The sequence below is a fragment of the Sorex araneus genome, chromosome 4, assembly GCF_027595985.1.
Source record: "Sorex araneus isolate mSorAra2 chromosome 4, mSorAra2.pri, whole genome shotgun sequence".
Taxonomy (NCBI): domain Eukaryota; kingdom Metazoa; phylum Chordata; class Mammalia; order Eulipotyphla; family Soricidae; genus Sorex; species Sorex araneus.
The window spans coordinates 110,942,622-110,970,327 of NC_073305.1; the positions used below are offsets into that span (position 1 = coordinate 110,942,622).

Sequence of the window (27,706 nt, forward strand, 5' to 3'; positions counted from 1 at the left end):
TCTGTGTTTATTTGTAGCTTCTTTCTTAGTGTTCTGTTGACTTGTATATGTTGTTTTTTATTCTCCTTGAGTCCTTTACATAGTTTATTCAGAGCCATGTCCTTTTATATGGACACAGTAAGAAATATATTGAGGCTTTTAGGGCAGCTCTCCTGGCAACTTCTTGCCACAGACTCAGACCACAGCGCTCAGGCCAGATTAATCATTCCTAACCGTAGCAGGGTCCGAATCTAGTTATTACTTCTTGGATCATGACAGCATTTGTCCATGACCAAGCTCTTAACTTATAGTTTAGCATTAGGCACTTTGGCCAGGCCAATAAACCTAAACCATACCTGAGGCTGTGTTATCCTGCATATAGGGAAGTAAGATTTTAAAAATTATTGGGCTGGAGAGTTAGTACAGCAAGCAGGGCATTTGATTTGCATGCGCCCACCCCCGGTTCAATTTCCAGCACCCCATATGGCATATGGTCATCTAAGCCAGCCAGATGCAATTCCTGAGCACAGAGCCCAGAGTAAGTGCTTAGCATCACCAGGTGTTGCCCCCCTCTCAAACAAAATAAAAATGAAAATGTATATATAATTCATTTACTATAAAATTATATTTCCAAAATATAAAATTCTGTGCAAAAAGTATGATCAGGAGTCTATAAAATTATCACATACTCCAGTTGCAAAACCTTTCTATGATTTTAAAAAGGAACTCAATACTAATTGGCAGTCACTCTCATTCCTCTTGTTCCCTGACCACTACTCAGTCTATTTTTGTTTCTTAAGATTTATGTGTTCTTGACATTTCCAAAAAATGGAATCAAAGAATGTGTGGCATTTTTGGTTTGCTTTCTTTCACTTAGAAATACATATTTTTGGTTTATTTATGTTGTGGTCGACATTAGCATTTCACACTTTTTTCACGGCTGAATAATTATTTTATGTACATATTTTTTATTTATCCATTCATTAGCTGATACATATCTGGACTTGGTCATTATCAATAGTGCAAATAAAAAATTTTACTTTTGGGCCGGAGTGATAGCACAGTGAATAGGGCATTTGCCTTGCATGAGGTCAACCCGAGTTCAATCTCTGGCAGCCCATATGGTTCACCTGTGCACCACCAGGAGTAATTCCTGAGTGTAGAGCCAGGAGTAACCCCTGAGCATTACCAGGTGTGACCCAAAAAGTGAAAAAAAAATTTACTTTGGCTATAATCAAAATGGGCATGTGTTTTTTGATTCTCCTGGGAACATATTTAGGGATGGAATTGTTGAGTCTCATGATCTGTCAATGCTTAATTCTGAAGAAATATAAAACTTTCTGAAACAACGGAATCATTTTATATCCAGTCAGCAATACTGGATATTGCTGATTGGATATAACGTGTGAGCACTGGTCTGCAGGTTCTTGATAGTTAAAAACATTCAAAATCTTTTTATATATGTATTGAATATTTGTCTACTCTTAGGTAATGTCTATCTGAATACCAACTTTGAAACTGTATTATTTGTCTTTTTAATTACTGATATATAAGAATTATTTGGCAGTTATGGATACAAGTTTCTTGGGAGATGTATGATTTGGAAATATTTCTTTCACTTTAAGGATTACCTTTTGAGTTTCTTTATGGTATATAACATAACATAACATGAATGGTTTTAATTTTCATAAATTCCCATGATTTGTTTTATACGTTTTCTACATATTTTTCCTAAGAAACTGCCTAACCCAAGGTCTTATATTTTTAGAAGTAGATTTTCTTCTGAGAGTTTTTTTTTCCTGTGGCTTTTTAGGTCACACCCAGTGATGCTCAGGGGCCACTCCTTGCTCTGCACTTAGTAATTACTCTTGGCAGTGCTTGGGGACCATATGGGATGCCGAGGATCTATCTGCTATCTATCATAGTTCCTGCCTCTTCTCACAGTTTTTATAGATTTCTAACATTTAGATCTTAGATTAACTTTGAATTAATTTTTGTGGATATAAGAGGTGCCATTTCATCCATTTTTTGTTAGTTTTGGGGTCACTTCCAACAGTGTTCAGGGATTATTCCTCACCCCTTGCTCTGATCTCAGATAAGCCCTGATGGTGCCTGGGGGAACCAAACCTAGTACTGGGATCAAAATGGGGTTGGCTGCACGCAACACAAGTGCCTTAACTCCTGGATTAACTCTCTGCCCTCAAACTTCATTATTTCTGCACATGGTTATCCAGTTTTCCTAGGCCACTTTAAAAAAGACATGAAAAAATATTAGAATAGAGGTCACATAGGGTTCATTGTGGAGAGCAGCGCGCTCTTTGGTGGTGGGGAAGTGCGGTAATTGTACCTATCCACAGTATAAATTTTAACACTATTGTAGTCCTGTTAACAAATTTTTTCAAGGTGATCTTTGGGGATTGGAGTGATAGTATAGAGGGTAGGGCGTTTGCCTTGCACGCGGCTGACTCGGGTTCGATTCCCAGCATCCCATATGGATCCCAGAGCACTGCCAGGAGTAATTCCTAAGTGCAGAGCCAGGAGTAACCCCTGTGCATTGCCAGGTGTTACCCAAAAAGCCAAAAAAAAAAATGATCTTTTCCCTTTTTGATGGTCCTGACCTTTTTGTAGGAAATTGCCTCAACAATGTATATAAGGATTGTTTCTGGGCTCTTTAAAGATCTGTATTTATATCCTTATGAAACATTTGTTTTGATTACTGTAGGTTTTTAGAATCTTTGATAAAGATTCCAGCTTGTTCTTCTTTCCCAGGATTATTAGCTAACACAGTGTCTCCCAAAGTAGGTAGGACTTCTCCAGGGGAAATGACCTAGGATGTTGGTGGGGTGGTAGTTGATTCAGGTACAATTAGGGGATGCTACATTATTGTTCATTTAAAGAAGGTAGAACTGCGGGGGGATGCTAAGTGATATTTTTTTCTGAAAGGGGGATGAGTGGGGCAAGAAAATTTTGGAAAATTTTCTCTTACGGGTTTTTCTTCAGCAGAGAAAATTCTCAAAAGTATTGGACACCTGAGAGCTGTGTGATGCTGGTAGAGGCTATTGGACATCGAAATCTTTAACTCCTGAATGAGACTCTAGGAAGTTTATTAGAGTATCAAGTAAAGTCAATCATCACAAAATTTAGAATGTGAAAAATATATTTAAGTAATCTTGTACTGGGTATCATCAATGTGCTTTCATGGATATAAAGACAAAGGGTAATGAATTGCAATAAGATATATGTGCAGTACCTAAATCATAGAGAGAAAAGAAGTCTATATCAAAGATCTGATAAAATTTTCATACAGCTTTCAGTAAAATGAAATGTACCTGCAATGGAATTAAAGGGTATCATACTGAGTGAAGTCAGTCACAGGAAAGGAACAGAAACAGAATGATCTCTCTTGCATTTGGGATATAGATATGGTGTTAGGGTAGGAACAAATATTCACAGGCAGCAGAATTGGAGAGTCGGTCTGCAGAACTGGAGAGTTGGTCCATAGAACTGAGCTTTCCTGGGGTGGGGAGGGAAATGGATTGGAAGAGTCTTTGAAACACTGATAGAAGGAACAGGGCACTGTGGTGGCGAGTATGGTGTTAGAACTACAGATGCACGAAACTACCATATGTAGTACTGAAATCATGGTGCCGCAATAAAATAGAAAGCCACCCAAATCTTTATTACTTACTGCCTACTAAGCTGGCGAGAGATGAGTCCAGATCACTCCCAAGGGGTTTGCTTGCTGCCATTGCAGGACTGGGTGGTACCATTGAGACGGGTGCGGGTTGCCCAGTCGGTGCCATGGTTGGCATCAGAAGATCACCTAGGCCATCGAACACTGGAAATCAAATAGACCAGGTTCAGAATAAAAGAGCATCATATGACAAACTGAAACAAGGCTGCCTTTTGAAAAAAAAATGAATACTTAAAAAGAAGGCATGAAATTCACACTTTTCATAACAATTACACCAAGAAGGACATCTTTACACATGTTTACTTATACAGTGTGGAATACTAATGAATATGAACGAACATGTAAAAGAATCTGTGTAATGTACAGGAAAGAGCACAGATTTCAGAATCAGAGTTGGGTTCAAGTTTAGCTGTAAGTTTCACAAATCTGTGACTTCAAAAGAAGTCCCTACCTTGGCTTTTAGTTTTCTCAATCTACAAATGGGCAAAGTACCACAACTCTATGGATTTGCTGTGGATATTAAAATAGATGCTATATCATCTTTATTGTAATTATAACTCTACCTAAGGACTTATAAGTGGTAATTATTAATATTAAATACAATAACTAAATTCTTATTCAAAATGGTAGTGATTTACAGTCATGTTTAAGCATTTTACTATGAAATCCATAGATGTTAACTTTCAAATAAAATTTTAAATGAGAAAAATATTCTAGTCTTCTATGCAATTAGTACAATTAAAAACCTTATTTAATAGCTAGAATAAGTATCTGAAAAATATGACCAAATGTTAGAAAAAGAATTTTTCTTTCACTAAAATGATCAATTTTAATTTAATTTAAAATGGATATATTAAAAAATACCACTTATATACTAGGAATCATACTCTTTTTGATAATTTCTAATTACTATATAATAAATTACCACTTTAATTCCTGGAAGACTACTCAAAATGTAGACTCATAGCATATGCATAAGGTATTGCGAACATCTATGTCAATTTTTTGTGGCTGTTAATTTTTATTAAAACTTAAATTTCAACAAAAATGACTTACAATAAATGCTACTACAAAATAATTCTAAACTGAAAAATGACAACACTCAACTAGGCACTGGCAATAGAAGCAACCAAATTGTCAGGCAGAGGACAAATTAAGGGTGTTTCTGAAACACATTTAATTGCCAAAAACTCACCAATTGAAAATTTGTAGTAAGGACCCAGCATGAGAAGAGAAGAGTAGAATGGAAGAGAATACAAACAAAATGACAGCAGGATGAAAGGTTAAAGGCAGGCAAAGAATAGTATTTGTGTCTCAACTTCATTAAACTGAGGGCCATGCAAGGTTCAGAGGGTATAAAGCAATAGTAGTGGGTGTGCCCACACATTATTCTACAAAAGTATAGAACAAATTATTTGTTTTCTATTATCCAACGCTAAATCACCGTACATACGTTCATGCAAACAAATGCTCTGTGTGTGTGTGTGTAACTGGATTTCTTTGAAAAAAGAAAAAAGAAACACAGAGAGTGAATGTTGCTAATTATTAAAGCATCAGGTATACCAAAAAAAAAAATCTACGTCAGTTATAAAGGAGAAATTAACGGAATGGTTTTAAAACCAAGTTAACACTCAGTATTTACTAATAAGTTTCCTCATAGTATACTAACCTCGGTAGAATGCCTTATTATTAGAGCATAAATTTAAAAAAAAACACCTTTGAAAATCATTGCCTCACCTGATGGATCAAAGGAGCTGCTGCTAGAAGTTGAAGGCGTTGTTCCAAAAGCTGCCTCGAAATTGGGTTGTAGCAAGTTATTCTGAGCTGGAGTCACTGGTGATGGAGATGGGGCAATGAAAGAACCTCCAAATCCTGGAGAAGAAATGTCCCAGAAAAATATAAGCAGGAACAACTAAAGGTGGTTACAGGCCATAAAAAAGTAGAAAGAAAAAGTTATAGAAGATGGACAAGGAATCGACTGTATACAGATGAGAAGTCAAACAAATCTGAGACGTTTGTTCTAGAGATTTATCAAGTATCTTGATATCTGCCATGCATTAATGAGATAATTAAGTTGATTATAAGTAAAACAGCATACAAGCAAATACACTTTTATTAAGAGATACTTTGGTAGCCAAATCTATTATTATAAGTGTATGTACAGCTAAGAAGTCTTGCTAGGCTGGAAACTCAGGTAATTATTTTTGTGACATTTAAATTTTGTTTCTTCAAATCACAATATAAAATAGCTAGAAAGTGCTTATATATGTGTGTATGTATGTATGTGTATACACACACAAACACACACACATATATGTATGCTCAGTATAATAAAATACAAACCAGAAAAATATGCATGCATCCTGCTACTAAATCTTCTTTAATATCTTCTGTACATATTCTAGTCCCAATGTTGTTACTGCCAAGTCTAAGGTCATCCACCTCCCCCCCCCACTTGGCTCCAGGATTCATAAACAGTCACTCGGAGACACTTCCTGTCTCCTGTATGGACCTCCTCCAACTTAGCCTTCGTGCTGAACCACACTGATCTTTCTGAGCAGACAATGCTGACACAGTTACTTTTAAAAATACCTCACTAGTGGTTATAACTCTGAGAGTTATAGAATGGAATATTTTTTCTATGGAAATCAGGTTACTCTGTCTGCTGGATGATCTCTCTCATCTTCACAAACTTGATTATCACAACCTTAATCAGCCATCCTAGTGAAGTAGAAGGTGGTTCTTCAATTGTCCTATATTGTCACCCACTGCTACCAGTCACAAGTACTTGCAGGCTTGCTTCACCAAGTGCCCATAACTTGTGTATTCTGCTCTGAGTCCTAAGCACCCCACCTGCAGCTCTCCCTTCCATGATACTTCTGAATCTCCATTGCAAGCTCCCCTTCATGGCGATTGTTTTTGATGTCAGGAACTGTCTTTTATTTGGGGGGAGAGGTAAGGGGGTCACACGGCAATGCACAGGGGTTACTCCTGGCTCTGCACTCAGGAATTACTCCTGGCGGTGCTCAGGGGTCCATATGGGATGCTGGGAATTGAACCTGGGTCAGACATGTGCAAACACTCTACCTTCTGTGCTATCGCTCCAACCCCAGGAACTGTGTCTTTTGTCTTGTCTTTTGCACTAAGATTCAGCAGAGTCCTAAAACACTGCATTAATTCTCACCAAGGGAAGGTCATTTTTGAATATAAAAGATAAGACTGAACATAAAATATTAATGGAAAGTAATCAAACCCCAAAACATTTTTGAAAGTTAGAAGCAAATAGTTTCTTTCAGTCAAAAGAAGCGGAGACTGAACTCACTTTATATTCCTTTTATTTAAAAAAAAATAACTATAGGGCTGGAGTGAAAGCACAGTGAATAGGGCATTTGCCTTGCACATGGCCGACCTCGAACCCGGGTTCGATCCCCAGCATCCCGTATGGTTGCCTGAGCACTGCCAGGAATTAATTCCTGAATGCATGAGTCAGGAGTAATCCCTGTGCATCGCCAGGTATGACCCCAAAAGTAAACAAACAAACAAACAAAAAAACTGTAATCTTTGGAGGAACTAATTTCCTTTCTATGAGCAGCTGCCAAGCAATCATCCGTGGAGCCAGGGGCCACTCCTGGGAATATTCAGCCCAGCTGTATAGGCCAGATAGAAAGAAGTTATTTCTTTAAAAAATTATTTTAGGCACCATGGTTTAAAAAATTGTGAATGGCAGTGTTTCCTGCATAAATTACTCCAGCACAGCACCCTCCATCACAGGGTCTGCTTCCCTCCATCACTGCCCACTGACCCCCTCCATACTACTATCCCTAAAATTACCCCTTCGCTACTTCCCCCCACCAAACTGTGGTAAGTTTCCTAGAGAAAACCAGTTTCTGTTGCCTTTGTGCATTTACTATTCTCTTACTATGATTCTTTATATTCTGCTACGGGAGAAAGAGATTATTTTGTGTCTGTCTCTCTCTTTCTGACTAAATTTACTTAACGTGATATTCTCCGTATTTGTACGTGGAGCAGCAAATTGCATGATTACACCTTTCCTTATAGCTGAGTAACATTCTGTTGTATATAAATGCCATAGTTTGTTTTTTTTAGTCATTTTTTCTTGAACACTTGGGTTGTTTTACAGTTTTGCTGTTGTGAGTAGGACGGATTTGCTAAACACAGGAAGGCAAATGTCTTTTCTGAATAGTTTTTAGGTCTTTGGGGTACATATCCAGAAAAGAAATTGCTAGGTCATATAGAAACTAAATTCCTATTTTTTTTGAGAAGTGTCCATATAGTTTTCCAAAGGAGGCTAACTCAGTTTACATACATGCCAGCAGTGAATGAGGGTCCCCATTCCACCACAACCAACATTGGTTGCTTTTGTTTTTTGTGATGTGCACCAGTCTCACTGTTATAAAATGGTATATCAGTTGTAAGACTAGACAGTACTCTATTCTCAAAGAAATTACTATTACAGAAGTCTTTCTTATACCTAATTTGGGAATATATTCCTTTTTAATATAAGCATATTTTCTCTTTTTACAAACTGCTTGCATAAAGAAAACTTAAAAAATACCTGGAAACTTCTACTTTATAAAAGCAAGTTATGATTTTGAAATTTATTGTCTCCAGTTTTTACAAAGCAAGCAATAATGAGGGTTAAACTCTTCCTGAAAACTGACAGTGGTATGAATGGATTTAGACATTCCGTGTATGTTCATGAAAAAAATTAAATCTTTGAATATTGTTACCTATATAAATTGTGTTTAATGCTATGCTAGGATGTTTCAATGATTTAGTGTTTAAGGAATGTATCATATAAATTTTCTTACTGAATAAAACAGTTTGCATGTATTTAAGAATTAGTATCAGGAAAAGAAAAATATGGGTTCAAAGCAATTATTTTTGTGGATATGACTGATTTAGGAGCACTGGTGGCTATGCTAACGCTGGTTAACAGCTCAAGCTGAGATGTAGTTGTGGTTACTACAGAAATATTTTTTTTCTTATGATGTGATTGTATTATAGGTAATTTGGATATAACTGAACTTGACTTTCAGTTTCTTAAAATTTGCCTCTGCTGTTTGAGAGAGTATGTAATGGGTAGGACACTTGTCTTGGAGGTGGCTGGCCCAAATTTGATTCCCGGCACCCTGTATGGTATCCTGAGCACTGCCATGGGTGCAGATCTTCAGTGCAGATCCAGGAGTACAGGTGGGTGTGATCTAAAACAACAACAAAATTTGCCCCTCCCCCTGGCAATATTTCATTCTCGAATCAGAGCACATTAATTTTGAAAGGTTCATTTGTTTCAAGCCAATTTTTTTTATGGCTTGAATTAAAGAAATAAAGAAGTTACCGTACCTTGTTAGCATTGAGTAACTGAGAAAAGCAAGTGTGTGTATTTATTTTAGGGTTTATTTTCTTAGTGCTCTAATAAGTTTCATATGCTAAACATTCATAGGTGAATATATAACACTTCACTGGGAAAAAAAGAGTACCTTCTTTAGAAAGTAAGAGGAAAGTCTTTATTTGCATGGGGCTTACCAAATGCCAGGCTCTAAGAATTTTTTTAGGAAGCGCAGAAATTGCCAATATGTTTCCCAAATATCTGTCCTGTAGAAATAGGAATTTCATGCAGCTTAACCTAAAACATTATTAATTTATTTGATCCTTATAACAACCTTGTAAAGCTTCTAGATGAGAAAGCTGAGATCAGAATGGTTAAATCATTTGGCCAAGATCACATGATAGAATGCAGACCCAGGATTACAAAGGAATCTTCTAGAGTCTCAGTACTTTCTCTTTTGTTTATGGGCCACACTTCATGATGCTAGGGCTTTCTCCTTGCTCTGTCCTCTGGAGTCCCTCCTGGCAGGGCTCAGGAGGACCATATGTAGTAGTGGGGATTGAACTTGGGTCAGCTGCATTTAAGGAAGCACCTTACCTCCTATACTCTCCTTTGGGCCCTTGAGCTGGGTTCTTCACCACAATAACACATGGCCTCTTTCCTACATCTAGGAGTGATGCAGTTATGCCCTACTCAATGGTTTATAAATGTGGCAGAAACATGAAAGATAATTTTTCTATTATAGTCAGTTCTTATGAAGTAGTTATCTTTGTAAGTCGAGGCATATTAAAGTTTTAAAATGATATAAAATAATCAGCTGATTATCTTAAAGAAAATGATCTATTGGTAGACTCTAAATGAAGAGTTAAGCACATGACCACAAAACCTATGGGCACTAATGAAGAGTGGGGAATTCCTCCTTTTAACAAACTGAAAAATCTTAGCCCCAGGGAGTGGACATAAATAATAAAAAACTCAAGCTACTAATATCTATGAAGTTCAAAATTATATCAAGAAAGGCATTCTATGGAAGTGAGAATAAGGTAGCAGCAGAAACCATGATTGAACTGTACTATACCGTAAATGAATTACCAACTATCTTTAGATGCTCACCCACTCAGACACACTGACTTGTATGACAGTGATTAGTTTCATGAATGTATCTTTCTAAAGGGGAGCAGCCTACACACTTAATGAAGTTCTATTAATACAGACATATAAAAACCTGACATTCGCTACTCTACATAAAACACGAAAAAACTTGGTTGTAACATATTCAAGTTACAACACATGGGTGGAAGAGTGAAAATTTAAAACTCAGTAGGCACACTCCCTCGCATATTCCCCACACATTCATATTTCTTTCATTATGAGTTTTTTTTTTGCTTTATGGGTCACACCCAGCATTGCACAGGGGTTCCTCTTGGCTCATGCACTCAGGAATTACTCCTGGCGGTGCTGGGGAGATCATAGACCATATGGGATGCCAGGGATCGAACCCAGGTCAGCCGCATGCAAGGCAAACACCCTGCCTGCTGTGCTATCACTCCAGCCCCCTCTTTCATTATGTTAAAGACAATATGATTTCAATTATTCTCAGTGGCACAAATGGCTATTAATGCATTCTATTTAACACAGATCAGTCTGCCTCAGTTAGAAAAAATAGCCTGAAAGTCTCTATCTGACATGGTTTCCCACCCCAACACAAGATGAAAACATAATTGGTCTTCCCATTAATTGAAAACTGTTGTTAAGTTCACACCAGACATATATTTTTAACATCAGTTCAAACTTTTGTGGCTGCTGAAAGTCACTGGATAATGTGAATAATACATAATGGAAAATCATAAAGGATCTCATAACCCTTTTCCATTTTCTTTCCTTTGGGAGTTAAAGACAGAATGTGGTAAATTCCTCCATCACTAACAATTTATGGTTCAGTCACCCCAAAATTGTATCTTCATAGTAGAATGTTTTTTCTGTGTGATGTCAACCTCAGAAGTTAGTCAAAATCTTCAATACTGGGGCTGGAGCAATAGCACAGCGGATAGGGCATTTGCCTTGCACGCGGTCGACCCAGGTTCAATTCCCAGCATCCCATATGGTCCCCTGAGCACCTCCAGGGGTAATTCCTGAGTGCATGAGCCAGGAGTAACCCCTGTGCATCGCCAGGTGTGACCCAAAAAGAAAAAAAAATCTTCAATACACCTGATTTCTCTTAACAATCCATTTTCATACCTGTCATCTAAAGATATGTATATTTTGTCTCTATATGATATCTATATTTTCAACTAGTATATTTTATAAGGATTTTAAAGTTTTACTTTTTAACTTACTTTTACTTGCTAAAAACGGAATTGTCATTTTACCAGCCAGACTCTCTCTGAGATATAAATAATATCTGTATGATAGATATAGATATTTCAATGACTTAGAATGAAATATTCTTTAGTCTGTTCTCATTGGTCATGGCAGTTGACTTAGTAATTGAATAGGTCACTAGCATTTTATCTAATTTCATTACATTTGATACACAATATAGAACTCTCAATTTACTCAGGAACTGATAGTTAAGACGGCATTTCATGCGCAATTTGGACCTGGAATTATTTGACGATTTCAGAAGTAAATTTCAGTTAAGAATACCAGTTTTTATAAAACATATACCTACTTTTAAAACACGATTCATCGGTCTTTGTCTTCAGTTTTATTAATATTATTTATTATATTTTGGTTTTGGGGTCAGACCCAGTCATACTCAGGGCTTAGTCCTGGCTTTGTGCTTAAAGATCACTCTTGGCAAAGCTCAGGAGGAGCATGTGTGGCGCCAAGGATTGATCCCAGCTCAGCTGAATGCAAGGCACTAGCCTTACCCACTGTACTGTTACTCCAACCTCAGATGTACTTTTTTTCTCCATACCCAGCAGTGCTTGGGGGAATATATGGTGCCAGTAACTGAATCAGCAAGTTGGCCGCATGCTAGACAAACACGTTTATCCCTGTACTATCACTCTGAGCCAGAGTCTTAAGGGGCCTTTTCTTTTTGTTTTGTTTTGCTTTCTCTGAGCTCAGGGATCATTCCTGGCTGGACTCAGGAGAACATGTGTGGTGTTGGGGATCAAACTGTGGTGGCTTTGTGCAAGGTAAGTGCTTTACCCACTGTACTATCTCTCTGGCCCAACTTACGCCTGGGAACAGGGAAGAAACATTGCTTTTTCCAGTCTTTGGTCTCCCTGCTCTCATTCTAGGTGTCCTAACTTCATTTAGAGATATGAAATCTCATGTCTGTCCCTGGAAACACAGAAAGGCCAAGTGGTTAAGGACACCAGAAAAGACAACATGGTTTTGCAGCACTGTGGAGTGACCAACAGTGGCTGGCGACTCTTCAAGGCTCCTGTCCAGGAGACTTCAAATCCCTCTTTGGCAGAAAAGCGACAGCCAGAGAGAAAGCTTCTAAATATTCAAGGAAGAAAGACTTCCAAGAATTCTGTAAATTTCCCAAGCCATTCATTTTAGATGACATTTCAATCTTAATTATAATCTCAAAGCAAAGGGCTTATAATCAGTAATCTCACTTTAAAAATGGCAATCTTCCTCCCTCCCACCCCCCATTTTAAACTATGCTATCTGCAGTCTGTCAAAACCTTAACTGCTAAACACTGTACACCTGAATTATTGGTTAGTAAGAACTGAAATGTTCATTGGTTAGTAAAAGCTGAAAGTTTCTGTGACGATGCTCAAAGTGCTATGAATAATATTTCAACCAAGAGAAAAGTCAGTCAGGTTAGCCCTTTCCCCCTCAAGAAGCCAGCTGTAGTTTGGAGTGTGCTGTCCTTTATTATATTTGCAGCTTCCAAAGTCCATGAGACATCAGAGCAGAATTCCAGTTTTTTAAGATTCAGGACAATATCAACTGTCAGTCACTGGTATGAAGTGCATTAAGCATGATTAGTCTTTTAATCATAAATAGCCACTGACATTTAGTACAAAGAGAACATGCTTAACCAAGGAATCCTGAAAATATACATTTAAAAAATGTCACTGCTGCCAGAAAGAATTACTGTGAATTACTGGTGCAGTCTGAATTACTGATGATTGGCAAGGTTAACAGCAGGGCTCTGGTTACTCCTTCCATCCTCTCAAGGAGTGATTTGACTTCTTATCACACGTCCTACCTTGAAAAAATACCAGACAGCCTGTTAAAAGGTTGCATGTGCAACCATGGCTTTAGTCTAATGATAGAAATCTTAACAGCTTCTCTTAGAGGGATTCATATGTTGGGGAATTGATCGGCTGTCAAATATCATGGTACCTTTCCCCACATATACCTTTAAAAATGGGCAAAAAAAATATTCAAATACCTATGTAAGCATATGACCTCTTTAGAAAACAAGAAGGAATGGTTTAACTGAGAGGAAGGCTAATTAAGAGCACTCAATGAATTATGAGGTTGTTATAAAACAACTGTAATTTTAAGACTAATTAAAAAAATTTCTGGAAATATTTAACCTTCTGTCACACAATATTTTGCTTTTCAATTTTAAGTCTCAAAAGGGAAAGAAAACACATACGTTGATTTATATAAGATATCTACTACTTATCCAAATATGTCCAAAACTTAACTTCCACAATATACCATTTTACTTTAATTCATTTAATTACCAGCTAGTAGGTCTGCCGATGCTGATGAACTAGAAGCAGCCTGAGGTGCAGGTTGGGGTTCAGAAGCACTACTTCCAAATGCATCTACCCATTATCCATTATGCAGCAAAAAAGTAAAAGAGTGTAGACAGTAAGTACAGAAAGTAAGTGTTTTGCAGAGAAATGCATAGACAAGACACTTTAGGGAGCTTGTTGCCTATGGATATGTGGAATGATTGGGTGAACCGAATTATGTTTTGATTGGTTTATTCTCTTAAAATGGAATTGCACCACATTTAAGAATGAACACATAATTGCAGGACAAATAAATTTTAAAGAATAAACCTTTGGACTAAATCCTGTCATCTATTATAAAATGATGGTTTTAAAATTTTTAATAGATTAAATAAGATCTGTCATTTATAACTCTACTAGTATTAAACATGAAAAGGAATTTATAACCTTACTTCAAGCAGCAGCAAATGTTACTGGTGCCTATATGTCAAGGTTTGGTGTTATTTGCAACAAGTTTAGAGCCCTTGCATGTCACAGCCTAATATTTTTGTTTTCCCCCTGGGTCCATCATGGTACACACATAATGCTTTAATGTATTCTGGGACTCAATGCTGGTTTAACTTATTCAGGATGGTAGTCTAGCCTGGTGCATTTATATGTATGGATACTCATGAAGAAGTCACTTCAAACCTGTACTCTCGTCTGTAAATTTGCTGCTAACAGAACAATTTTAAGTGATTATCCAAATGAGTAGTCCAAGTGTTAAATCAACACATCACACTGCCTTCAAATAACAACAACCCAAAAAAGGTGGAGGTGGATATATTTAACCTAGTGAAACGTCTATTCTCCTGAAGGATTTTAAAAGACTAAACTCTACATGAATAAACCATACAGAATAATATGTGCAGAGCTTGCTTTCAGATCTGACTGGCTTATTTCAATTCTGGAATGTCAAGTTAGTGTTTATATTGCTTCAAAAACACACACACAGTAGAAACACTGATTTAGCCAAGAGATCAGGATTCCCAAGAAGAACCAAGAAGGAGATTCCAATCAGTTCATGTGTTAGGAGGAACAAAAAGTTAAAAACATGAAGACTTCAAATGAAAAATGATCTGGTCTTGTTGGGTAATGAGAATGACAGTGAATGAATAAGGGTGGATATGACGAGGTAAGAGAAATGGTTAGTTATTAAAAACTTAAGTTTATATTTAGGTGATGGAGATCATGTCATAGTCAAAAGAAAAAAATGATAAAATACAATGACACAGAAGATTTAAAAACTATTCTGAGAGGCAGGGGAGATTTTGCATATGATGAAGGTGGAGAGATACGCACCCCCGAAGAGGTCTATGACCCCCGAAGACTCCGCCTTTGCTGGAGAGGCAGTGGTCGCAGGAGCTGGGGCTGCAAACGCATCCACTGTATGAAGCATAGAACAGGAAAGTGTGTGTCACCCCCTGGAAACAAACTACCAGCCTGGACCCAAAGCTTCTTAAGAGTTCATGTTTTAGTCTAAGCTGGAAAACTGCAACAATCTTAACATCCAAGGAAAAGCAAACTAATTAAAAAAAAATTTGCAGGAGAAATTTTGATGTCAGAAGTTTTAGTGTGAAAAAGTTTTCTCTTTTCACTCCAGTAAGATGACTTGTTAACTCTCATCAGTAGGTGAAGAAACTAACAATGAGGTATTTTTAGAAGTGAGTTTAAATGAACTAAGACAAGAGCATGTTTTGCTATCTGCCTCTTCATGCATAACCCCCAGGGAATAACATCTCAGAAAGAGTGACCTTGGCAAAAGCACTCACCGGATAGTAGGTCAGCAGTGACAGAGCTCTCGGGCACAGGAGAGGCCCCTTGTGGTGGAGAGGAGAAAGCATCTTCCAAAAGTGAAACAAACCAAAACCAAGCAGAAGTGAGTAGAAAGCTGAAATCAAAGTCAGATCTAACAAATGCATTATCACAGGCGAGGAGAAAAGAGCTTAATTGTGAAAACATTTAAGAGAACCAATGTTTTGTTTTGTTATTTATTTTTTTTTTAAAAAAGGATTGCTTTAATTTTACCTGTACCAAACAGATCTATGCTAGGAGTAGCATCTGGCTTAGGCGCTGCGGCGACTTCAGGAGCAGCCTCAAATAAATCTAAGACCAAGAACATACAAGCCTTTACTCAACTTGGCAAACAAGACTGAAGGAGCATCAATTCTCAGTTCTGAATTGGCACTTGGGAGAATTCTGAAGCAAGCAGCAAATGGTTTCCGGAGAACCATTTCATTACACACTATTCATGCAGTCATAGCTGTGGATGCGCTCTATTTCAAGTGCCAGAATTCAATCCACCAGATAGCAAGAGTTCAACAACAACAACAACAACAAAAAATTACCACCAAAGATATCTAGAGCAGGAGGAGCGGTGGAGGTGGTGGCGGAGGTGGTGGCAGAGGTGGTAGCAGTGGTGGCAGCGACGGTCGTGGCAGCAGTGGCAGCTGCAACGGTGGGAGCAGGAGAAGGAGCAGTGGCGGGAACCGGAGGGGCTGTGCTAGCTGTAGGGGTAACTACAGGAACACTGGTCTCAGGTGGCTTCATTGCAAAGAGGTCCAGCTCGGGCGCAGCCTCTGCACTACCTTCAGATGGGGCAAAGGGGTCTTTTGGAAAGGAAAGTGGAGATACATACAGCATCAGTAAGGATGGACGACACGAAGAGTGGACTCATAACTACAGGTAAGAGACACCTGACACAGATACTGATGTCCTAACTAGGCATTCGGCTGCTGAAACTACTCTCCCATTAGTAGGGCCCAGGGATGAGAATGGTTTATTTATTTATTTATTTATTTTTAAATGAATGACCGAGTAGGTACCCCAAGGTAAGAGAACTGAACAATTTCACAGTACTGTGAGATCAGTCTGCAGTCTAGGCTCTGTCTGAGATAGTTCTCCTCAAATCCTCACTTAATCTCGCCAATTCGGAGGCTGTAAAAATTTGTTCGCATATGCCTACACAGCTGAACTCAGTGTCCCTAAAGGGCCCAGGTAACATTAAGAGGTCAAAGGAAAACATTAAGAGAGCATACTCATACCGACAAAAATTGTCAATCTTGAGAAATTGTCAATTTCGCTAAGTATGCACTTCACAGTCTTAATGTTTCAAGCGCCGGCATTATTTATTCGAGTATGATGAATGATACTTTATACTCAGAAGAATTAAAATTAGAAAAAAAAAACATATGGCCACATCTAACTACAGGAGTTTCACAATCGGACAGAAGAAACAACAGACTGGCTTGTGACTTGGAACCCACCATTTCCTGAACATGCATCAAGAGCTGCGGCTACCGGGGTGGGGGGAGCTGGTGCTGTGGCCCCTTCGGATGCTGCAGGGGCCTCCCCAGGAGAAGCTGCAAAGGCATCTTGGGTGCAGTTTTTAAATCAACAGAAATGGAAGGGATAAAAAGAGAAGAAAATATAGTAAAAGAACCGAGTTAAATTGCGAAGAAGGCTCCCTTATACAACACGAATTTCTTAAAATGCACTTTCATGGCCCATGCACTACTGGCCGTCACCAAACAATGATTCTTTGCACCCCCTTATGTTAGTTACATGCAAACAGTACAACGTTGACACTGCAGAGGCTATTAGGTGCCAAAAAACGGGATTCTCATTGTATAAGGGCTCTGTGAAGCATGTATTATGTATTATTAGAAATCAATGGATGTGAAAATTGAAACACAAAAACAACTTTATTATGTAATTTAAAACTTTAAACTTTCATGTCCAGGTAATACTTATTCAATGGTTACTATGATGTTTCTGACAGGTGGATTTTAGCAAACACAGATGTCTTCGTTAATGCCAATAAAATTAAATATATGAAGATAAATATATCAAGAATAATAGAAAAGATTTCTTTATAGCATAGTAAAGACAAGATTACACTGTTAACATGAAAGATTTTCTAAGAATTCATAAGTTAAGTCTTCATTATCCTTAAAAGCATTGTCAGATATAACTAAGAAGCTGTTTTAATGAAAGAAAACAAAATTCCAGGATGGTATACCATAATGCCTTTACTTCAAAGTTATTTTATAGTTGCTTTCAATACTGTATTTTCTAGTTATTTGGAAAATGATCTATTGTTCAACAATATCTTAATTTCAATATCTTAATAACAATAACTCAATTTCATATCTTAAGACTACAAGTATATTACTGTTTTAGTGGAAATTCCACCAGTTTATAAATGCTTACTTATGTAAATGTCTGATTTGAGTATGGGGCATCAATAAATCATTTTAATTTCTGATTAAAAAAAATCTAGAGTTTCCTGAGACATGCTAGCTCTGATGTTTTACCTTCTTAGTAGAGGAAACACTTTGGAAATATAGATCAAGACCTACCTATAACTGTCACTTACCTGTTAGATTTCCATCCTAAAATAATACCTTTCACAATACCAAACAGGGTTCCCTGTTGCACCACTCCTTTTCTCATGAAAAAAGTTGCTAAAAATGTCTGAGAAACGCTAGAGTATATTTCCTTTGGAGGAGATTTACGCAGTACTTGAGGTGTAGGTAATGCTATAGCCAAGACAGTTGTTTCTCAGTTGAACCAGGCTCCTTTCAGACTGATCAGAGTATGAAGCACTCTTTAGAAATGCCTTACGGTCCCAGGTTAGGGACAAGAGCAAACATTCGGGACTCACAGGTTAAAGGATCCTTTAACAGCCAAAACACTCTAAGAGATAAGGAACAATGACTTACTCATATCTGACAGATTGATTTGATGTTTAGATCAATATATATTCTGAGTAGAAATTAGGATAGACAATATTCATCATCATCTCCAATTTGTAGATAGAAAGAAGAGAGGCTTGGAGAATCTGAATGCTGAGATCTAGGTCACATGGCCCATGAGAGTTGGGATTGAGCTATATGTTGTCTCAGTGGTTTTTACTCTATTCACTCTGCCCTCCTTGTAGGATGAAAGTAATATCAGTTAGATATCAGTGTTGGGGTAAAACAAATATGCATAGGCTTATCTCTTTAATGATTACTTTTGTATAAGGTGAAATCCATATTTAAACTATCTCCTAGGAAAAAGGTGTGTTGTTTTTTCTGTCATCACAGTATTTCCTTTTAACATCCCTCCTATTAACTAAGACCATACATTATAAACTAAAGTATGCATTACTATCTAAACTTCTCTTAAAGACAAGACTCAGCTGCTTTAGCCCCAGCTTGTTAAATCCCCTAGCCCAGGGACAGAGATATTAATAAGGGAGGTCACAGATAATTTGAGCACTAGGTACTGTCTGATGTTAGTCATGAGACCCTGAGCAAGAACTTTCAAATAGCCTAGTTAGCCCTCTAGCCAGTCAGAACTCGGGAAAAGCTGTTAACAATTTTATGCTGTTAAAACCCACAAAATCTTTTCATCTCTAGCTTTTTTCCATTATCAATAACAGAATTACTCTTCCAGTACTAAAAGACTAGAGCTATTGTCAAATCCTCTTTTCTCTCCCGTGTTAGTCATTTGCTGCTCCTTTCTACATTCTGACAATTTTTTGTCAGTGCTGTTTCCTGGAAATGTATGTTCTAACCATTCTGCTGTAATGAGTTCAGTTCATGTTATAACCAGCAAACCAGCCTGACACCGCTGCCGAGTGTTAGAGTGTGTGTGTGTGTGTGTGTGTGTGTGTGTGTGTTCGAGCACGCATGTGTGTATGTACACACACACACACATATTTCTCCTTTTAGTAATCTAAAAAGAACGGTCTCTGAAACTTAAATAATATAACAACTTTTCCAAGATCTAACCAGCCTGAACTATTCCCCCTATCTTCTCATGCCACATGTGCCACCTTTAAATCACACACTGTGGCACATGGTTTCAAACATTCTCAATAGCTCAAGATTCGCCAGTTCTTTTGTTCGCCTAAAGCCCAGATTATAAGACTCTTATGGGAAATCTAAATTAGCCTCTCTAGAAATATTGTTCTTATTAAAAGATGAGGGCCACACCTGGTGGGGCTTAGCCCGGCTCCAGGACTAAGGGTCACACTGGAGAGGGAGCAGCAGCAGCAGTATTTGGTGCCCGGGGTTGAACTCAGGGCCACACACATGCTGGCCATGTGCTCTGCCACTTAAGCTATTTCCCCAGCTTCTAAGTATAGGTTTTAAGTAAGACTGATTAACTTAGCTTTGTTAGCAACCTGGACAGATAAGATCAGCTTTACTAAGAGAGATAGTTGATTTTCCTGTTCACAGACTACCACCCTTATGGAAGTTTGTTCACAAACCCACACAGTTGATTGAAAGGGCATCCTGGGGTAGGTAAAAAATTCTGCTTTGGAAAACCCTGTGTTGTTACACAGTAATGTGTTGTTATTAAAGTTTACAAAATGAAAAATTGAATGTTCAGTTTTTTTTTTTTTTTTTTGCTTTTTGGGTCACACCTGGCATTGCACAGGGGTTACTTCTGGCTCTGCATTCAGGAATTACCCCTGGCAGTGCTCAGGGGACCATATGGAACACTGGGGATCGAACCCGGGTCGGCCTCGTGCAAGGTAAATGCCCTACCCGCTGTGCTATTGCTCCAGCCCCCAGGATGTTCAGTTTTTAAAAACTTTTTCAGTATCTTATATTTCACTATATTAATAAATACTGCAGTGTCAATGCTATTTTACATGACAACAGAGAGCAGATTTCAGTTTTTGATAGTCCACTTAAGAAAAAATGAGTTTAAGACCTATAATACATCTGAAAAATTTGATGACTTAGATGAAGATGATTGAAATCTTTTATGGGCTTCAATCTATACATTAAGGGAGGACATTTTCTATTTCTTAAAATTATAATAAAAATACCAGGCTAATATGCACCTGAAATGTAATGATTTAATGTTTCTTATTAATAAAGTAAAAGTCTATTTTCCAAAACTTAAATTTATTCACCTTACTTAAAGTATGCTGTATATGACCCAAAAGAGCATTTTAAAAGTTGAGTCTTTAGTAGGTAATAAACAAACTACCTACTTCTCTTGTTATTTGTGAGTTCTATTTTAAAATTACAAAATTCAAAAGAAACATTTAAATTTTTTGGTCTTGCGGGGAGGGGAAGCACACCAGCAGTGCTGAAAGTTCTTCCTGGCTCTGTGCTTAAGGATGACTCCAGTGGGTTCAGGGATGGTATGTGGTATTAAGTATTAAACCCTGGTTGTCTCTACACAAGGTTAGCGCCTTATCCACTGCACCATTTTAAAAAAGTGGCCACACAATGTGGCCAAAGATATTTCAAGTTTGTCTTTATTTCAAATTCTACCCCCAAATAATTCTTAATAAATTAGGTAAATGAAATAAATTAGGTTCGATTAATGAAAACCACAAAAGAGATCAGATCAAATACAGCCACCTGCCTATGAATGACATATATTTTATAGTTGTCAGAGTCTGCAAGATAATTTACAGCACAACGCAGACTGATAAAAATAACTGTGGGGGCTGGATCGATAGCACAGTGGGTAGGGCGTTTGCCTTGCATGCGGCTGACCTGGGTTTGATTCCCAGCATCCCATATGGTCCCCCAGCACCGCCAGGAGTAATTCCTGAGTGTAGAGCCAGGAGTAAGCCCTGTGCATCGCTGGGTGTGACCCAAAAAGCAAAAAAAAAAAAATAATAATAATAACTGTGGTTATTTCTAATTGTACTCTTTACTCACCTTCCAGCCACGAGACTAGAAAAGCTACTGGAGAATCAGAAAGTGATTCCCATTTTGGGAACATTAAGTTAAATGATTTCTACAGTACTAGGCCTTTAAGTTTGTATGCTAGGGTAAAAGGAATGTCATCATGAAAATATTTCATGGAAACAAATATACTTCTCTACTTGGCAAATATAGTCAAAGCCGTGATAAGTGATCAACATGAAGAGCATAAGAGCACAAAGAATATTTCAAAGAAATATCTTAGGCTTTATTAAAGAGTCATGAGGAAGCAAGATGAAGTTGATTTCTTTGAGGCAATTAAAGCTCCTCACACATGAATGAAAAACAAGAAATTGAGCATGTAAAGGCACAGAAATGTTTAAGTACAAATTTTTTATCCATTCTGTCCATATTTTCCTTGAAGTTTTCCAGTTCAGAAAAAGCCTATACCACCCACAGCCAACATTGATAATGGTGAGGAGGAAGATGAAGGGGTGAAAAGGTCAATTTTATAAATTAAAGCTAAATCTTTAATTTGGTAGTCACAGAGATTATAGAGGCATAACACAAAAGCTAACTTTCTTAAATGACTGTCTTTGTACGATGGGTAACTCAGAAATCAGCAAACACTTCCCCCTACTTTTTAAAATATAGCAAAGTTTGCTTATATAACAGCAAGAGCAGCACAGAAAACTTCTTGTATGAAACAGTGGCAACTATGCTGTGTTGAACTGAGTGTCAGAGTTGCAGACATTGCTGGCAAACCTCAGAGGTCATGGCACGGCCTGGAGAACAGTGGTATGTGACTGCTTAAGGGTCTGCTCTCCCAGGAATACAGGAATGTTGCCAGAGCCTGCCAAATCTTTCCTACCCTTCCCATCATTTGCTTCTTCCAAATTCTTTAGCATATTCTCAGAATGTCTTGGGAAAGATGTTATAATACAGAAACACGAAACTATGATGAATATAACACTAGTCTTGATCCCAGCATTTCTCCAGGTTTGGACATTTGGATATTCACGAGTCATATGGGAATGCGTAAATCAACTGGCCTCAGATTGTTCATCAAGTCCAGGCATATTATACTGGCAAAGTCGGGGATATCTGACTCAAGTCCACAGCTGTAAATCAACTCTGTGTCAGAATTTACATTTGTGTGGAGAGTGTATTTTCAGACAATCATTTCAAAATGCGACTTACACCTGTTTTCAATCAGCATTTCAAGAGTTGCTTCAAATAATCTTGCAAAGTTTCAAAGCCAAAGATAACCCAAGTTTTTGACAAAATAAGTCTGAGAGAGAGAAAGAGAGAGAGAAAGAGAGAGAGAGAGAGAGAGAGAGTGTGTGTGTGTGTGTGTGTGTGGCGGAGGCAGAGTGTGTGTGGGCGAGCACATAGCTAAATTCTCTTCAGAGACCTCTAAATATGAATTACTCTTATATGAGTTTTAAAATTCTATACCTTAAGAAGCAACTAAGATGATGGTTTTCCTTCCTACTATAGTTCCCAAGTAATATTCTCTCAGTATTCGTGTGTGGTTACAAAAAAAAAAAAGAACTAAATAATGACCGTGAGGTGTAGTACTATTCTTCCACAGGCACCGTCGAGCAGATGTTTACTGGGAAAGAGTTCTAGTAGCAAATTAGATCCCAATTTAAAAACAAAAGGACCATCAGATGGACCGAAAACATGGCAACCTCTTGTTGTAAAACTCCTACAATCAAGTGAAGATCAAGTTAATAAACCCAGCAAGGATAAATATGTATGAATAAACATTTAAAAAATACTTAAACGCTTTGACATGCTGTTATATAATGACCACATTTTTCCCACCCCCTCAAGATTCAAGTCGTTTTTCCGCAATGCTGAAAGGAAAATCCAAGAAGAGTGATGTGACTGACTAACCTCCAAAGAGATCCACTTCAGCAGTGGCAGCAGTGACAGTTGTAGTAGTTGGGGCAGAAGCGGAAGCAGTTGCAATTTCTGCAGTGGTGGTAGGAGGGGTAGGTTCAGGTGCAAATGGATCCGAAATCGGTGCTTCCGAGGGAACAGAGGAAAGTGCAGCCAAAGAATCTGTAGACCCCAGTGATGAAGAGCAAATAGAGGAAAGGAAAAGGAAAGGGCAAAAGATATACCAGGCTCCGAACCATCAAAGTAGTGATAGCTATCAAGAGAAAGAAGTCGCTCAAAAACAGAAGTTTAAACATAAAGCTATACTCACCCTCTCCCAAAAGGTCTATTGATGTCCGTTAAGTGGCAGCATATGAAGAAACAAGAGATTAAGCTGAAACATTCAATCACACCAATATCCAAGCAGAGTGAGGCACTAACTAAAGCAATTTTAGTTTCGTGTACCTCTACAGATCATTTGGAATTTAAAATAATTAATGCATCCTCTATTATTATCATGGAACTTTTGAGATGAATGGGGCTTTAGGAGTCTTCTCAAGTTTCTGGTTTCATAGAAGGGAAAACTGAAAGCAAAGGAGGTCAAGACATTTATCTTAAGTCAGGTCTAAACAACTTTCACAAATTCAATTTATTTCTCAGCAGATTTAACATTTCATCTGCTCTGATTAATCTTAATATACCAGCCATGTTAATTCTGAACAAACTGAACTTTGTTGATTTTCACTCGATCTGTCATTTTAGTTCTGAATACTTCAGACTACTTCACAAAAGCTTTTCTTGATTATAAAATATACCAAACATAATCAAGTAATTAAATATAAGAAAAAGGAAATCCTAATCTAAATAATCTTCACAAGTTTTATGTTATTTTTTTCTATTTGATACAATAATCTTGATATTTATATTACAATGAGCTATTTTTAAAAAACAAATATGAGTTATCACACAGAATGAAAAAATTTCAACCCTTTTGAGGTCAGGATTCCACCAAACAGTTCACAGCTTCTTAGTGCTCAAAAAATAGAATTACAGTTGACATCCCTAATTAAAATGGTTTTCTTTAAAAAGGATGTTTTGGGGGCTGGAGAGATAGCACAGCGGGTAGGGCGTTTGCCTTGCACGCGGCCGACCCGGGTTCGGATCCCATATGGTCCCCTGAGCATGGCCAGGGGTAATTCCTGAGTGCAGAGCCAGGAGTAGCCCCTGTGCATCGCCGGGTGTGACCCAAAAAAGCCAAAAAAAATAAAAATAAAAAAATAAAAAGGATGTTTTTTATTTGTTTGTTTTTGGGCCACACCTGGCTATGCTCAGGGTTTATTCCTGGCTCTGTCCTTAAGAGTCACTCCTGGCAGTGCTCAAGGGACCATATGTGGTATCAGAGATAGAACAGAGATGGTCATGTGCAAAGTCTTTTTAATTAGCAACTAATTTTAGATTAAGCATTCAGAATGTGCATTCTTGGTCTCAAAGTTATCTGATAAACTTCAAAACTCATATTTGAATTCATGAATAACATTGGAAATTTATTCTGACCATAAAGAAGTTATATCAGAATTCATAGTTTTATTCAGAACGTTAAAAACATGAGAACTCAGTACACCAAAAGTTCTAGAAGACCTTAAAAAATTCATGAGACACAAATAAGATACTAAAAATAATCACATTAATTTATATATGCAATTTGCAAGTCCAAAAACTTTATTTAGAAGCACTCTATGAAGTCAAAGTTCTTTCTAAGAAAATCTTACATATTCCATAATAATACCAGAAAACCGTATTACAGAGTATGCTTGTCATTAGGAAAAAGTTTTAAATGTTTGAATTTCTATCTAATGAGTAGCAGGGAGAGTGTCCAGGTTAACTTGTGGCAAGGGTATTTCTGTTGTTTTGTAACTACCTCTAAAATCCTGGAAAAATGAAGGTACTTCAAATAATACCTCAAACCAATAGTTGTAGGCCAATACAACTTGTTCCAGAATTATATGTTCTGAAATTATAAATTATAAATCAAAGTGGAATATCGAAAGCAAGATACATTTGGTTCCTCTGCTATTGCTTATGACAAGGAATGGGCAGTTTACTTCAGAAATTATTAAATAAGAAACAGAATAAACAATACCTAGCATTTAAATTATTTTAGTTTTCATTATAGGACTATTCATTCCAATAAGTCTATATGTATGGAACACATGTACATGCCTGAAAAAGCTTAAAGACACTATTCCAGTCTTTTTTTTTTTTTTTTTTGCTTTTTGGGTCACACCCGGCGATGCACAGGGGTTACTCCTGGTTTTGCACTCAGGAATTACTCCTGGCAGTGCTCAGGTGACCATATGGGATGCTGGGAATTGAACCCTGGTGGCTGCGGGCAAGGTAAACGCCCTACCCACTGTGCTATTGCTCCAGCCCCCTATTCCAGTCTTGATTAACATACAAATGGTAATTTGCATCATAAAAACTGCCTGTACTGAAGTTAACAGTCCACATAGAAGCTTTTATGAGTCATCTGATCACACTCTATTAATGCCTTAAGATGTTTGTGGATAATTTCAATGAAATCTACTAATTTTTATTTGTTTTTTTGTTTTGTTTTGTTTTTGGGTCACACCTGGCAATGCAGAGGGGTTACTCCTGACTCATGCACTCAGGAATTACTCCTGGCAGTGCTCAGAAGACCATATGGGATGCCTGGAAATTGAACCTGGGGTCGGCTGCGTGCAAGGCAAGCATCTTACCTGCTGTGCTATCACTCCAGCCCCAAAATCTACTAATTTTTTTATGTCTCAAACTAGAAATTTTACTTCAAGTGAAATTGTCTATCCACATTTAAGATACATAGACATTTTGATGAAAAATTTCTCAACATCAGGACCAAAGGACTTTTTGAAATGCTGCCTTCTTTTAGTCAAAATGTTCACACCAGCCCAGAGAACATCAAAACCTGTATGTTTTACTTAAATAAAATTTACTAAATTTGAGTCTGATAAAATTTTATTGCTTTATACCACCAACAGAAAATATGACCTATATTATGTTTCACCAAATGGCAATATTTATTATCTATAAATTCTGAGAAAATTCATAAATGCTTAAAGTGGACATACTTTTTGAAAAGCAGAAACTTTTTTTAGTCAAATGAATCAAAATGTATTTTTAACAATTAAATCTCAATTTCAACTACTATTGGACATCTATAGGAAAAACAGCTCCATTTACAATTGCCTAAAAAAAAATCATATATTTAGGAGTAAACATATATAAACTGAAAACAGATATGGTTATGTTCCCTCACTTCAAAGTATGCTATGACTCTACGATAATCAAAGTAGTTGCACTGTCGCACTGTTGTCCCATTGTTAATCAATTTGCTTGATCTTGATCGGGCAACAGTAATGTCTCCATCCTGGGACTTCTTGTTACTGCTCTTGGCATATCAAATATGCCATGGTAGGTTTGCTCACAGAGCTTGCTAGGCTCTGTCAAAATAGTACAGTATTGAAATAAAAAAATATGTATAGATAAACAGAATAGAATGTATGACAAAGGAATTGTATAATGGAGAAAGAAAACTCTAATAAATAACGATGGGACAACTGGTTGACCCATGCTAAAAATGAAAGCAGACTACTATCTTACAAAATTAATTAAAAATGGATTAAATACTTGGACTTATTACCAAAAGCATAGTTCATGGAATACAAAGCATAGTTCATTATTCTTTGATGTAGCCTTTATACACTGGTCTTTAACAGCCAAACAAACAAACAACCCAAAAAACATCAGGGGCTAGAGAGATAATACAGCAGTTAGCATGTGGCCAACCTAGGTTCCATCCCTGGAACTGCATACGTCCCTCAGTATCATAAGGAGTTGGCCCTAATCACAGCTGGGCATTTTCCAAAAACAAAAGAAAAACCATAGCAGTAGACAAATGAAACCATCACTGTTGTGTTACTGTTACCCCACTGCTCATAGATTTGCTCGAGCGGGCACTAGTAATGTCTCAATTGTGAGACTTGTTGTTACTGTTTTTGACATATCAAAGATGCCACAGGTAGCTTGCCAGGCTCTGCCTATGCGGGCAAGATACTCTCAGTAGCCTGTCAGGCTCTCTGAGAGGGGTGGAGGAATTGAACCTGGGCCATCCACATGCAAGGCAAACGCCTTACCTGCTGTGCTATCAAACCAAAAGCAAGCATTTGCATAATGAAGGAAAGCATCAAAATAAAAAACAACCTATTGAATGGAAAGATGACATCCACAAATCATATATTCAACAAGAAGTTAAAATTATTAAAAAAAATTACACAACTCAACAACTAAAAACAACTTGATTTTAAAAACAGAGGATCTGCATAGACACTTCTCCAATAAAATAACAAGAATAAAAAGACATCCCATACTCTTTGAGAAAAT

At 37.4% G+C, this 27,706-nt stretch overlaps 1 protein-coding gene across 11 annotated transcripts in view; it reads right to left on the minus strand.

Annotated features, from left to right (window-relative positions):
* SNAP91 (synaptosome associated protein 91) overlaps nucleotides 1-27,706 on the minus strand; it is a 155,308-nt gene that overhangs the window by 24,806 nt on the left and 102,796 nt on the right. For 8 of the 11 annotated variants that reach the window (XM_055137165.1, XM_055137163.1, XM_055137159.1 and 5 more), the window contains exons 14-23: nucleotides 23,601-23,615; nucleotides 23,285-23,452; nucleotides 16,985-17,092; nucleotides 16,067-16,327; nucleotides 15,747-15,824; nucleotides 15,491-15,562; nucleotides 15,021-15,104; nucleotides 13,686-13,769; nucleotides 5,411-5,545; nucleotides 3,668-3,817 (exon numbers count right to left, since the gene is read on the minus strand). In XM_055137165.1, the coding sequence (XP_054993140.1) occupies nucleotides 3,668-3,817; nucleotides 5,411-5,545; nucleotides 13,686-13,769; nucleotides 15,021-15,104; nucleotides 15,491-15,562; nucleotides 15,747-15,824; nucleotides 16,067-16,327; nucleotides 16,985-17,092; nucleotides 23,285-23,452; nucleotides 23,601-23,615 (1,155 nt within the window). The remainder of the gene's footprint in view (nucleotides 1-3,667; nucleotides 3,818-5,410; nucleotides 5,546-13,685; nucleotides 13,770-15,020; nucleotides 15,105-15,490; nucleotides 15,563-15,746; nucleotides 15,825-16,066; nucleotides 16,328-16,984; nucleotides 17,093-23,284; nucleotides 23,453-23,600; nucleotides 23,616-27,706) is intronic. The other 3 variants (XM_055137167.1, XM_055137168.1, XM_055137169.1) reach the window with 3 other exon arrangements.